At 39.2% G+C, this 13,781-nt stretch overlaps 1 protein-coding gene across 1 annotated transcript in view; it reads right to left on the bottom strand.

Annotated features, from left to right (window-relative positions):
- Positions 1-20: 20 nt before the first annotated feature.
- Positions 21-13,781, bottom strand: part of FAM13C (family with sequence similarity 13 member C) — a 133,395-nt gene continuing 119,634 nt past the window's right edge. Inside the window, exons 18-23 of the mRNA XM_064464779.1 lie at positions 9,021-9,104; positions 5,673-5,768; positions 4,216-4,415; positions 2,591-2,692; positions 1,665-1,759; positions 21-1,550 (exon numbers count right to left, since the gene is read on the bottom strand). Of these exons, the coding sequence (XP_064320849.1) occupies positions 1,516-1,550; positions 1,665-1,759; positions 2,591-2,692; positions 4,216-4,415; positions 5,673-5,768; positions 9,021-9,104 (612 nt within the window). The 3' untranslated portion in view covers positions 21-1,515. The remainder of the gene's footprint in view (positions 1,551-1,664; positions 1,760-2,590; positions 2,693-4,215; positions 4,416-5,672; positions 5,769-9,020; positions 9,105-13,781) is intronic.

The raw sequence follows: 13,781 nt of genomic DNA, 5'->3' as shown, positions 1-13,781 counted from the left end.
TCATAAAAGTTAAGTTATAAATTATTCAGTCAGTACACTGAAACAACAAACCTGTGAGAAATAAAAAATTCCTTTTTTAGTGGTCATACTTTTCCTCCGAACTACTTGAAAATGTGTACGTCTTCAAAATCATGCCGAGCCATTACATACAATATAAATACAAACATGGTTGGTACATAATAAGCTTTATAAAATGAAAATCCTCTCACCAAGATACAAAACAAGTTGCTTATACTATGTGGTCGATACGAAATGACAGTTAAAGCTAACCACTAAACATGATTCAACTTATTCAAGTCCCTTTGTTTTGTTTTGTTTTTTTTAAATTTTATTCTTCCTTCCTTTACGTCTGGACTAGGTATTTCCCAGAATCCCTGCTTTTCATTTCTAGTACAAAAACCCACTGATTATCCTTCTGTTAATAGTCCACTTTTCACACAAATGGTCTATCACAGATAGTGAAAAAAAGTCTCCTTAATATTACAAAGTGTGGTGCTCAGAAAGTTAAGAAAGCTGCATAATTCCAATGGAAAAATAGCTGTTTTATAATCTTATTTTTAGTAAACAAGAAGCCTAGCATTCCTCATCAGATAGCTGTGACAATTATATACCATGTACTTTATTTATCCAAAATATCTTAGCATAATGCAATAATCTAGCCTTGTTTTAATATATATGTGTGGCAATTTATAACACAAGAAATACTTTGACATTTTTACAAAGTGCATGCGTCTAAATGAGCTTTGGTAGAAAAGCAAATGGTATAGCGTCAGGCAAAATAAAGTGCAAAGTTTAATACAGAAACAAAAATTAGCATATATATTTACTGAATTTTAAGTACCATGAGCCAGGTCCTGTGAACCATAGTGAAAAGGACAGCAGCCAGTACACCTGTTTTATCTCTTCCCAGTAACCTGTATCTATTTTGTTTTGCCAAACACTTTCTCTTATTTCAAAAAAAAAGAAAAAAAAATCGTTCCTCTTAGCAGTCATGTTCCATCTTTCTTTTTTTGCATAGGCAGCATCACTTTGCTCTACTCCCAGACTTTTAGACCAAATCCTGGCACTGGTTCTTTGTTTGCACCTTTCTTTGAAGCTACTGGAATTGAATGGCAACTCTTGAAAGACAGAGTCCATTCATGAGTTCTTCCTTCATTTCTTTTAAGCTCATGTTTCTTTTAATGTAGTGAATCAGCACATTAGGAACCGGTATTAATAGTTAATTATAGTGCGTGTTAATTCTGGAAAGAAATGTGCGGTACTTTATCATGTACTAAGATGTACTAAAACCCTGGAGAGCATTTCCTCACGCTTTTAAAACTGAGATCAGGTCAAACTGAGGACCTGCAATACTTCAGTGTCCCTTTAATTTCTAACATTCTCACAGTGCACTTCAAGGCTTTTTCAAAAGGAAAAAAATATATACTATAGACCACTCACCCGTGCTTAATATTCTTGCATATTGCTGTCCTCTCTCATACCACCTAGTATAATTGGTAAAGTGCATCAAAAATCTCAGTGTGTCAAATAATTGTGCGGCAAACCAAGACCTGTAAAATTACTTCCGCTATTTCATTACTTGGGTTTTTTTGCTTGTTTTTTGCTCAAGAACAATATTACAGCATTGCATTCACTTCAAATCGTTTTGGAAACATCATGCTTACTGATGAGAACCTCCAAGAGCCTGATTTTGGCTTTTGTGTGCTTGTATTCAGAGTATTCCTCGGCCATTGGCACCCGATCTTCCTTTTGAGGGCTCCTATGACAAGCAAAGAAAAGTGCCATCGCTTTCATGAGTAAGAGGAGAAACAGTCTTCAAAATTAATTCTGCAACAACTAATGAGGATTGGGTTGCCTATTTTTTTTTTCCCTAACTGTGGGTGACTAGAGATAATTTGACAGGTCCAAAAAGCTCTAACAGAAATGAAATAATAGTATTTTAAAATACTGAATTTTCATACACCAGGTAATTTTTCTTGACAGCTATGCAAGCATAATTACTTCATTCTTCTGCAAATATGCAGAGAAGTTAAGTTATTACACAGTGCTTTGAAAACTGTTACCAGAATACTACATGCCCACCATATCCTCCACGCTCTTCAGCAAAAAATTTGCTAAATGGAGGGAGGAGGATAAGCAAAGACTGAAAAATAGCCAGTATTTACCTATGGGTGAAAGAAACAGTGGCTTCTGTTTTTAAATGTGGCTTTTTAAAATGGCCCAACTGCCATTTGTTACCCCGCTTACCAAGTGTAATCCCTGCAATTTTACATCCTCAGAAAAACACCTTAGCAGCCTCCCTTCAGCTCAGGAAAGAGCCTGTGCTGAGGCAGGGTTTATACCCATTGCAGACACGTCCTGGAAGATCCCCAGATCCAGACCATCCCCAGGGATGCCCACATCCCGGAGGAACTAAGCAGGGAGATGGCTGTCTCCACAGAGACCAGAGACCTCCATGGTATTTTCTAGTCCCTAGCTGCGGCTTATGTGACCTGCTCACCTAAGAGTAGCCACCCTAACAGAAACAAACATGCCTGCACAGGAGCCCAAAGGGGAGACGGAGAGGGTTTTTGTTGAGCTGGTTAGTTACCTTCCTGTCTGTTTATAGAATTGTTCCTCAAACTCTCTCAGAGCTTTGCGAAGCCTTTTCTTATCTGCTCTTGTTTCTCTGAGATGTTCAAGCAGAACAGGCCTGTAAAACAGAGACAAGAAAATGACACTTCCATGTGCCTGGAGGTGTTGTAAAAGCTGTGGCTTTGGGTGATAAGCAGCCTGCTGCTATGGGCCACGGCAGGCACTGAGCTGAGGGCCCTGAGACATTCGACCACATCCCTCCAACTACAGACATAACTGGATGCACCATCACATGCATCACACAAGTACTCTCATCCGTCTAATAAAGTGACGGCAGAGACTCTGTGGACAACATGGGAGGAAAAGCTTTCAGGTTTGTGTCTTGCTAGTAGTCTTAATTCTGTGTGGAATTAATGGAGTTGGCAGGGCTCAGCAGCTCTGTAACTGAATTAATAAAGTCACCATCCAAGCCCTACTCCTAAAAGCAGCTGTTACCAAACATTGCAGTGGAAATGCTGGTGGTACCCAGAATGAACAGTTTTGGAAGCCAGGCTTTAGCTGGTAGTTGGAGAATAAGGTTTTTTAAGGCAGAGAAAGATTTCCATTGTGATATAATCAGCTGTTTTGGGTTTTTTGGCTTTTTTTCCTCCACAATAACAAAATGCACAGAAATACTCTTCACAACATTTGTGAGCAAACTATTGCATATGTAGTTGAGTTACATAGGGAAAAAAACAAAAACAAAAACCCAAGACATTTTTATTTACTCTCACTTTTGGTAGAGCCTAGTCATCTTCATCTGTGCATCTACCAGCTCCCAATCAAACACAAGAAAAAAGATCGCATAAGCTATGAGAACACATCTGTTCCTGGAAGGCATATTCTTCAACAAGCATCAGGGCTGAGTGATAGCAGCCCAGGTGCATCTTGAGCTTTGCTGTTTCATGCACCCTGAAATTCTAAACTACAAATCAGAAGGAGGGCTTCATTTTAGTTTTCTAATGGAGGGTAGGAGGGTGGTGTTAGGTTTTCTGGGCGTCCAGACACTAAGAACTATTCTTATGCAAGGAAGACATTACTTGTACGTGCATTCAGTGACCACGTGTTGCACGACCCTTCACTCAGCTCACCTGCTGCTGTCTGTATGCCTCATGTCTCTGGCATTTGTTACATCACTCACACAGTCCATCCCAGTACACACACAGGACCAGACCATCCTGCTTGGCTTTGGTTATGGCTAATTTGCAAGACCATAAGTAGTTAGAATGCTAAAAATTTTGCAGCAATTGCAGGTAGGGCTGCATAGCTTATCTATGCCATTATGCTATATCTGTATATGTAGTTATTTCTCCTATCTGCTTAAATAATTCCTTCACCTTTGTCTTCATGGACTTGGCACAAAGTTGTTTGAATAAATAGCTCAAACTGCACGTATGCTGCCCAACCAACATGCTTTTTTCTCCCATAAGAAAACATTGAATTCCCTCTTTGGTATAGAATATTCCCATGCAATAGGTACAGATCATGTTTCATTTACAAAGTCTACATAAAATACTTCAAAACATTCCAGGGGGGAAAAAAAAAAAAAACACAAAAAAAAATTCAAAACAAACCAACCCATAACTGCTACCCAGAACTTACATTGTTGCCTCATGTAAATTGGACATAGACAATGCTGTTTGCCTGAAAACTTTCTTTTCATCCAGAGGTGAAACATATGCAGGCTCACTCTCCTCCTGAGAGTAACACAGGTGCTCATCGACAGGGAGGCAAGATATTGGACCGGATGATAACTCATGGCTGCTTTGAGAATGGTCTTCATCTGAGTCTTCCTCCTCCTGCTTGTAAAATGTAAAGCATTATTAAATTAGTTGTTTATGTTATGATACTAACAATAATAGGATAACAACATAATGGATTACGATCCATTCCTGGCTATACTCATTGAAATAGGTATAGCTTACACATATTGAAATCTTCACCCAGGTCTAGCCAAGATTGTTCGTGAGAGGTTTTGTGGGGGCTTGCTGAGTTACTGTGTATTGGCCAACATGAATAAACAGGACAGAAGATGGCCGTGCTTCTGAGTATCTCCTGCCAGCAATTTATTTCTGTTTACACAAAAGCCTTTGTAAGTAGCAAAGATTTAAAGAACATTCTGTGTTTATGTAAGTAGTGCAGTCTTTTGCTGGAACTTCCTGGAACTTTTATATACCATCTACCATTTGTATTCTGTCCAGAAATTCTGACTGTAAAAAGAGTTGGAGATAGAGATACCACAGTTTTATAGCTACAGATGTGAACTACGAAAATAGAGAGATGTCACTGTCTTCCTCATGTTTCTTCATGCTCAGCAGAAAAGTTGAGCTTTTGAAACTAAGGCTTAAACTTAAAAACTCCACGGAGCAAATCTTGTAAGAAGTAACACAAGGGAACTTCAGTTAAATTTTTCAATAAAATATCTGTGTGTGTGTTTACAAAGATTTACACTGGGATTTTTTTCAAATAAATCTAAAGCTCCACTGTCATCTAACAAGACAATAATTCATAATTTTTAAAATCAGCCCAGCCCCAATTACTATTAGATTAGTATTTTTGATAGACATATGCTAATCAACTTCCAAATAGCCAAATTCCACTACCTCTACTCACAGTAAGACCAGTACTGTTACAATACATTGATATATTATTAAAGTGCTGCAAATGATATTTATGTACTACATAACTGCTAAAGCGTGTCAACAAAATATAGAAGGTAGCTATAGTGACAGTGTAGAGCTTCATGGAAAAAGGTAGGTTCCTTTCTGTGTTGTGTGTGTTAGCCACAACTGAAAACTAATGCCAGCCTTTGATGTCCTACCCAGTCACCTGAAGGGATTGCTTCGGGAACTGCCGCCATACATTACAACCTCTGGCACACTTAAAAGTTGAATTTTACAGAGCATTTGCTCTATTTAAAATATCAACACCCAGCATTAACCAATGAGCAGATTCTTCAAATAGCAGTTCTATTGCTGCCAAACTGACGTACAGGTTCAACTCAAACCCAGCATTTAGTATGTTTTCTTAACAACGGATATGAGTTCTTTCCAACTTACAATTGTTGTGATCAATGATGGAGTTGCAAGAAGTTTCTTGATAATTCTGTATCTGTCATAAAGAGGTTTCATGAGACTCTTTTCTTGCTTAGTTACCTAAAGATAAATCATAACAAAATATACTTATCCTAAATTAGAAATAAAAAGTATAAATAAAAAGTAAATAAATAAATTTCTCATTTGCTCCTGTAAAGAGGAGAGCAGTATTAGAAGAGTATGACCCGATGTGCGTTTTGCTTCCACAGGTATTCCATGGGAACTGGAGTTTAATCCATATAATTTCTAAAAAGGAAAATGGCAATCTATTATTTAATGGAAGAATGCCCAGTGCAGATTCCTCCTTTCCCTGAGCCACTCTGCCCAGGCAGAGGGTTACCTATTCTCTGCCTTTTTCTGAAGATGCTGATAGAGGTGTAAGAGTTAAGATATGCTCCTACTGTGCATTGCATTGGTGTTGCACTTACTTACTTAACTTTTAATTAATTAATAATGGCAACAGGCTAGCTACAGTGACGTGACAGTCTGCCTGGGCCAATAGACTCTGCAGCCCAGTGGGATGGAGAGCACTGAGGATACAGCTTTACAGCCTCAGTGAGTGAGCTGGCTCCACGCAGCGTTGCTCTGCGCATCTCTCCCTGGAACGGCCATCCACAATCAAGATTAACTGTTTGCTCTTGCTCTCTTATAAGCACCATGAGCATTGATTTGGAGAATATTATTTTAGGTCAGGTATTAAGAGCCTGATCCAACCAAAAATATTTGTAAATACAAAAATAAACCTTATGGAAACTAGCTGTGCAGTAGACTGGCTTACTGTATTAAGGAGAAAAAGAGCAAATCCCACAAGAAGAAAAAAGAAAAACAAAACACAAAACCAGAAAAATAATATGTTCCTCAGTGATTAACTGTCAAAATAGAGCCATTTGCAAACTGGTGTACCATCAAGCTCTGCTCTCAGCTTGCACACCTCTCAGCACCCGCTGGGTACAATTTCACTGTCTTTTGGCACTGCAACTGCACTACTGCATTGAAGCCCAGCTATACGTGCCCAGATGAGTGAGCACGTGGCAGGTTTGAAGAGACACGGGCTGGAAAGCAGTATGGCAAATTGTCCAGACTTGCTCAGAAACAAGGAGCTCCCTGGCCGTCAGGAGTAAGGGTGGCAGTAGACAAATGCGGGTTGATGACACTGCGTATGTCTGGCTGATTGAGTAGTTATGAAGGATTTCCTGCTTCACTGCAAAATGTCAGGGCTTACCTAGCCCAGCTAGTCTCCTCTTTTCCCCAGGCTTCACAGTCCATTTGATTGCAACAAAGAAAAGCTCCAGGAATGCCAAACAAGCCAGAGCAGATAATTTTCTGGTTTAAACCTAGTCTGACTTTGCTCAGGTAAGGCTGGATAAAGGTGGTGCTCAGCCATACTGTACATGAGCTGGGCACACATTGTCACCAGCGCTCTCCACTGTGTTTCAAGGTTGCTGTATTCATAATAATCTGAATAAGCAGCAACTTGATAATTTTTTTCTGATGGGGTCTCTCTTTGTACTCCCAAAGGAGGTTTCTACAATAAATAAGACACTGTCTAGGCCTGAATTTTGCTATTTGCTTAAAAAGAAAAAAGAAAAATAAACAAAAAAACCCCACAATAAACCTTCAATGTTTTTGCATAATAGGCTAGATTTCTGATTATTTTCTCGGAATCCTGGTATGCTCCATTCAAACTAACCTTTTGATAATGCTATGGTGTGATATGTGTTAAATGATAAAGCATGTCGTCGGTTACTAGTTCAAACATCTGAAGTAGGGACTCGTGAGGCTTCAGCAGCCAACAGTCAGGTATTGTGAAAAATGCGTTTCCTGCACTGGGACACCTGCTTTGTTGGTTAATGTCACTGGAATGCCTCTGCCTGGGCAGTCACCGATTTGCCTTCTCCAAGCCATCACTTCCCTGCTTTTACAAGCTGTGTGAGCTTCCCAGCAGTGCTCTCTTTCCTGGCCCCTCAAGCTCTGAGCTGGGCCCAGGGCCTGTGCTTGCTGCTGAGCCTGGGCCTAGCTGGCCTCACTCTCCAGCTGTTCTTGGTGCCCAGGATGCACACAGACTCTTCAGCCCCTTCCCCCAGGAAAATACACTGATACAGATACAAAGATCGATATTTCCGTCTCTAAGATACACGGTTATTTAAGTATTCAGCTGTAACTGTGTGGAGCATCTCCAGATTGCTTGTTTATTTTCAACTAAAACAAACAAAAAAAAAATTAAAATCTTGCCTAACTTCCATTTCCCAGCTTCAAGTTCTTGACTGTCCCTGAGCTTTCTGTGGCCCAAAGTCAGACCTAGGATTCCCTTGTGGCTGCTTGGTGTCACTGATCATCTCTTTCTTTTTTGCAGATAGCATCCTCTCCCTTAGCTGGTTAGAGAGCTGCTTCAACCTTGAGAAGAAACACCCTTTCTGAACCCCATGCTACAAAGCATGCCTTATTATTCTCTTCCCTATCTTTGAATCTTCAAGTCTCTTTTACATCTATATAGCACTAACAACTCAATGTCTTTTTTGTTCTCCTTCCTAGGTAATATCATTTCTTCATACTCTTCCTATATATTCTCTCCATCCCTCAGTTCTCATTCCAGGCCCAAAGAAGGTGGACAAAAACTATTTTATTTAAGATGCAGAGAGAGCAGAAGGAGATCATAATAATTTTAAGAGTTGGCATATTTTTGGACACATGCTGGTGCTGCTCCCTTTTTCTCTACAGCAGTTACTAGTCAGAAACAGTCATAAGAATGCAGACCTAGACATCAAACAGGAATTCCCCAGTTGTGTACAGACAAATCTTCAAATCATTGTTTTACCAACGGTGGCGATTTTTTGTTTTGTACCTACGTTCAGCAATGATGTCGCTTTAAAGGATTTTAATTAATAGTTGTAAGTGCTGCTGTGAAATAAAGGAAAACACGGATGACAGGTCACGTCATTTTTGTGTTTCATGTCTCAGGTGCTGCACTATAAACCTGCCTCGGCTGCTGAGCAGTCTAACCTTTCATACGCCATAGCACAGCTACAGTGTGCATGAGCCAAGTCTGCTGTGGATATATCATCCTCCACCGGTATCATCAAAACCTGCAACTTCCAATCATGAAGAGAGGTGCAGGGCCACTAGAAACTTGCCTTTTTATTTTTAAAAATATAAACCAAATTCATCCATATCAGGCAATAACATTTATACCTGAAGATTTGTTTGAGAAAACGAAAATTAATGATGTAAAATTAATCTTAATATATGAGTCTAAAATATTGTTAGAGAGGTTAGATAATTTTTAATTTACCTATCTTTCCATGGCATACTTACAGGTCGTCCATGAATACTCTCAAAATATAGTAGACATTTCTGAAGACTGATTTTTTCCAAAGCCATTTGCTTTTTTGTCATATCCTATTTAAAAAAGTTATTTATAAGATTATGAGTCAGGATTTCATGACAAGGGTACAAGTAGGTATCTGTTTGATTATCTATTCTCCCCAGGTAAACAGTAATGATGAGTTCTGTTTCTGTCCATGCTGAGGTCAATGGGAACTTGGCATTGACTTAGCAAGAACAGGGTCCAAATTTACATGACTGAAGTTTTAAACGACTCAAAGCACATGTCACCCTCTCAAGGCCTAATGCAAAGCTGATGAGAGCTATGCAATACTTCTGCTGATTAGAGTAGGTGCTGGGGTAGGCCTTCACCAGTATTTACTCTGTCTGGCCAAAGCACAGCCTTTGTGGCCTGAACTTATGCTCTTTCTTCTGGAGAAAGATGCATGAATTAAAATGTACTGAAAGGCTGGAATCTTATTTTTCTTAATGTTATTATATAAAGATCTAATACTTGATTGCCTCAATTTCTTTCAAAATCACTACTTTATGAAGGCAATTTAACAAGCGTAAAGTTAGTAAGCATTATTAGGCTATTGACAGAACACTGCATCCTTATCTGGAAAGTTTCCGGGGTGTAAACTATGGTCTTAGTAAGGCAAGAATCTTTGTGTGTTGTTGATCAGAGCCTGCATCAGAAAAAATTTTCTGGAAATACCAGTTGACAGAAATTCTAAGCAGGCAGTTTTTGCTTGAATATCTTGGCCAAATTGCACAGACACGGGGTGTATCTCATGGCTTGCGTTTTGGAAGGGAGGGCTCACAAAAGACAACTGCAGTATTTGAGTAGAAGGTGTTGCCACTAAGGTCTCACAGATATCAGTGCAGTACTATCAGGGCAAGTACCCAGAACATTTTCCAATGTTTAGGTAACATTTCTGAGTACTTGTTGTAACTGAAAAACTAAAGAAATATTTTCCTCATCCATTCTAGGAAGAAATCGATTAATGAGATCTGTATGTTATTAACTTCTATTTGCCAGATCAGTTCATAAATCACAGATAGCATTCTATCCATTATGCATTAAATATGATGTAGTTGTAACAAACGAGAACAACGACAGTTCTAGACAAAACACTAAGAAACTTGTAAAAATGCAGAGAGGACATTCCTCAACTTTTTCATTATTCATCAAGACAAGTAGATTTGCCTTGGCTGGTAAGGGATGAAGAACAGAAAGCTTCAGCTGTGCAAACACAACACATTTGCAGAGTGGACCGACAGATTCACAATGAAATCCCTAAATATCCAATCATTGTGATACCATGGGTAACACCCCATATAATGCTGAGCAACTACAAAAAGGTGCTATCTTTAAAATGAAATGGAAGACTAATCTGATCAGCCAGCAGGAAATTACAGCTGGACAGTATGCATCTGTAGAACCTGCAGCTACAGAAAGCTGCAGAAGTTGCAGCCTTTTTTACTAACAATGGGAGTGGCGGTGGGCTTTCTTCCTCAGTCACAGTTCTTGCTGTGCTGGGCTGAACCCCCAACACTGGCAGTTTATTTCTGTTCAAAAATCACAACATGAAGCGCTGGTACCAGAAAGATGAATGTTGATTTTTCCACAATGCTATTTGTCAGTGTCAGCGATATACCAACATAAGTATAGGTGTCTGCTGCAGGGAGCACAGTGTTCAAGTGGTATTCCTCTCCTCCTCTCCCTTTCCCTTCTTCCCAGGAAGGTCTGCCCCTGACACTTGCATATTTTCATCTGGGTCGGAGCAGCAAGGCGCACATGAAGCTAATGTCATTTTCCACAGTCTCTGCCAGATCATGAGAGATCTGTATGAATCAGGGCCAAGTGCTCGGAGGTTTGGCGAAAAGCACAATGAAGTAATGTGAAGAATGATGGAGGTTGGGGCGGGGAGCAGGCGGGTGCCTTTTTTACAGAAAGACGACTAGGTTTTGTTATTGACAACTTGGAGAGTATTTTTAATAATTAGCCTCTACTTTTTGAAAGTATATCAAGCCCTGTAGAAGTAATGCTCTTCTAATATCAAAGGAGTGCCTTGCTATTAACTTCAGCAGGAGCAAAACCTTCTTTATTTGCTGCCCAAATGGAAAAACTGTACAGAACCACTAATCGCCTTTCGCCTTAAAGGTCTGCATGAATTAATCACTCCAAAATTATCTGGCATTCATATTAAAAGAAGAGCTGCTAACTAGAATGTAGGAGTATTATAAAGTAGCTAATTGGTTTTCTTATTGCTAGTTCTGCAATTAATACAAGGTTAATTCTTTCAAAAACTGTTAAGCCTGGAGCAGCTGAATGGTTAGGAGGAAACAGGGAGTGATCATTAATATTGATTTTACACATGAGAAACAGTCTCAAGAGGGTTTAGCATTTGGGCCTATTTCATTAGCTCATTTTATTAGCAATCTCAAAATAGGCTTGTATTCAGCTATGTTTGAGGTGGCTGATAATTTCAAACTCATAGAAGGCAGGTGGACTCACAAACTACAGAACTATTTGAGACATCCTAGGACTGTAGGCTGCATACAGCAGCATGAAATTCAATGCTAATTAAATAAAAACACTGCTTCATAGCCAAGAAAAAGATAACTGAAGTCGGTCAATAACAAGAGGACAGATACATAAAGGTAACCAGACTGAGAAAAGCCTTGGGGGACAGACTGCAAATCTTCAGGCTAAATATAAGGCAAAAGTTGTTTTTCGCATATAAAGAAAGAAAAAGGAGACTACCTGTCAAGCTAAGGTTGTAGTTTGGTTTTCATAACTTGGGACAAAGGCACATAAAATATTGTATACAGGTGTCTTTGTCTTCCCCACTAGTAAGTTCCCTGAATGCTTATGCCTTTTAAGCTCACTTTTTTTTTTCCAGAGATAAAGTACAGACTCTGAGGACAGACAGTGTGATGGGGGGGATGGGGACAGGCTGAAGCTCTCACTCCCAGAGGCAGCGCTTTGCTTCCATGGAAGCCATGAGCCCGGGTGCCCAGGGCCTACCACATCTGCCACCTGGGGATGTCTGGTGGCTCATTAACAAAGCAGCATTTGACACAAACGTAGTAAGAAAAATGCTAAAGGAAGGCAACAAGTGGCATGACGCAGCCATAGAATGATGCCAGTTTAACGCAAGCCCGACAGTAGCCCCACTGTGAAAGGCTGCATTTGCTGACGACCCACAGCTGAGCGCCACAGGGCTGCTGCCCCTCCTCACCAGGACTGAGGCGGGAATTACCTCCCACCCATTAAACATTTAATTTGGTTTAAAAGTCAGGAGTTGGGATTTGGGTTTTGGGAATTTGGTGAGTTTTTGAGTAATATGATTCAAATTAAGCCTATTTGCCCTCTGGCTCCTGAACTCCTATATTCATGGACTTAATCTTTTTTTTTTTTTCTAAAAACTTGTACCTAAAATGGAGGTCAACTGTTAAGTAAATCACCAGCTCCCAGCACAAGGCACTAGTGACACAAATGGTAACAGGTGGCTATCCCTTTTTGGGCTACTGAATCACTCGCAGGCCAATCCCAATTTTCTCTGTCTTGTCATTCAATAACTTTACTCACAGGCTTTTTTGTTGGAGGGCTGTTTTGTTCAAAAAACCACATTCTGCTGTTTCATACTCAGATCTTGTGGTTTGTCCTCCTTAGACATACTGGGGTGGTTTGGGATTTACTCTGCACCTCTCTTAATGACACCTATTCTCTCATTTGTATTTCAGCAGGGCCTTAGAGGCTTTCCACAGTTGAACTTCAGGGGAGAGCTCAGAAGGCTTTTATGGGAACACTATCCTTGCCCAGAATAACTAAATCTCGAAAAAAGAAACATCCAGCTGCTATTAATTTACTATTAATCTAGCTCAGATTCTGATACAGGATCTAAATGTTCTATACAAAATAAAATTTTGCACATAAATATCTACAGTGACACCAAAGTTGCACATCGCTGAAATGAAGCCTTTGATGTTTGCTGTAATCAGCAGAAATCTTTGGTTCTCCCCCAAAAGTCCAGGATGACTCATAATCAGAAACCAACCAATTTTAATGTTATACTTAGGGATCTACTAAAATATATAATTTTTAAATAGATCAATTTGACTTCATATCATTCCTTTTCAAACCTCTGTTCCATAGCGGTTTTGTATAACTATTATCAAACACCTTTCCTAATAAACGGATAGCTCTTTCAACACAAGTTGAGGATTAATTAATATAAATTAATATTTATAACATAATATATAGTTCCCATTAAAAATAACGTAATATTTATGTTAATATATATTAATATACAGTGATAAAATACAGGCTCTGAATACATGGAGAAAACAAATAAGATCTTTTAAAAAATATTTTAAAATACTAACTTGTGTGAACATTTAATTTACATTACAGAATTCTCTGTGAGAATAATTCAAACCAGCAATGCCATTGCACAGATTTAGGAGGTTCTGTCTTGGAAAATCAGAAGTCAAATCAAAAAAATGAGTGGGATAGAGACCCACACCCAACTTATTCTTATAAGGGAGTTTTTCTGGACAGGATTTCCTCACTGACATCTGTTATGGTGTCATCTGATCTCCTTACATAATAAAAAAGAATTTAACAACTGACACTATTATCATAAGGTCTGCATTGTTGGGCTTTTAGGACTATACACAGAACATCATGGTTCTGTTGTCATCTTTTGTTTTCTCACAAAGGAGTTCTGGTTATGGAACACT

This window comes from Phalacrocorax carbo, chromosome 13 (assembly GCF_963921805.1).
Source record: "Phalacrocorax carbo chromosome 13, bPhaCar2.1, whole genome shotgun sequence".
NCBI classification, from domain to species: Eukaryota; Metazoa; Chordata; class Aves; order Suliformes; family Phalacrocoracidae; genus Phalacrocorax; species Phalacrocorax carbo.
The sequence above is the reverse complement of the archived record's forward strand: the minus strand, read 5'-3'. Positions and strand labels throughout refer to the sequence as shown.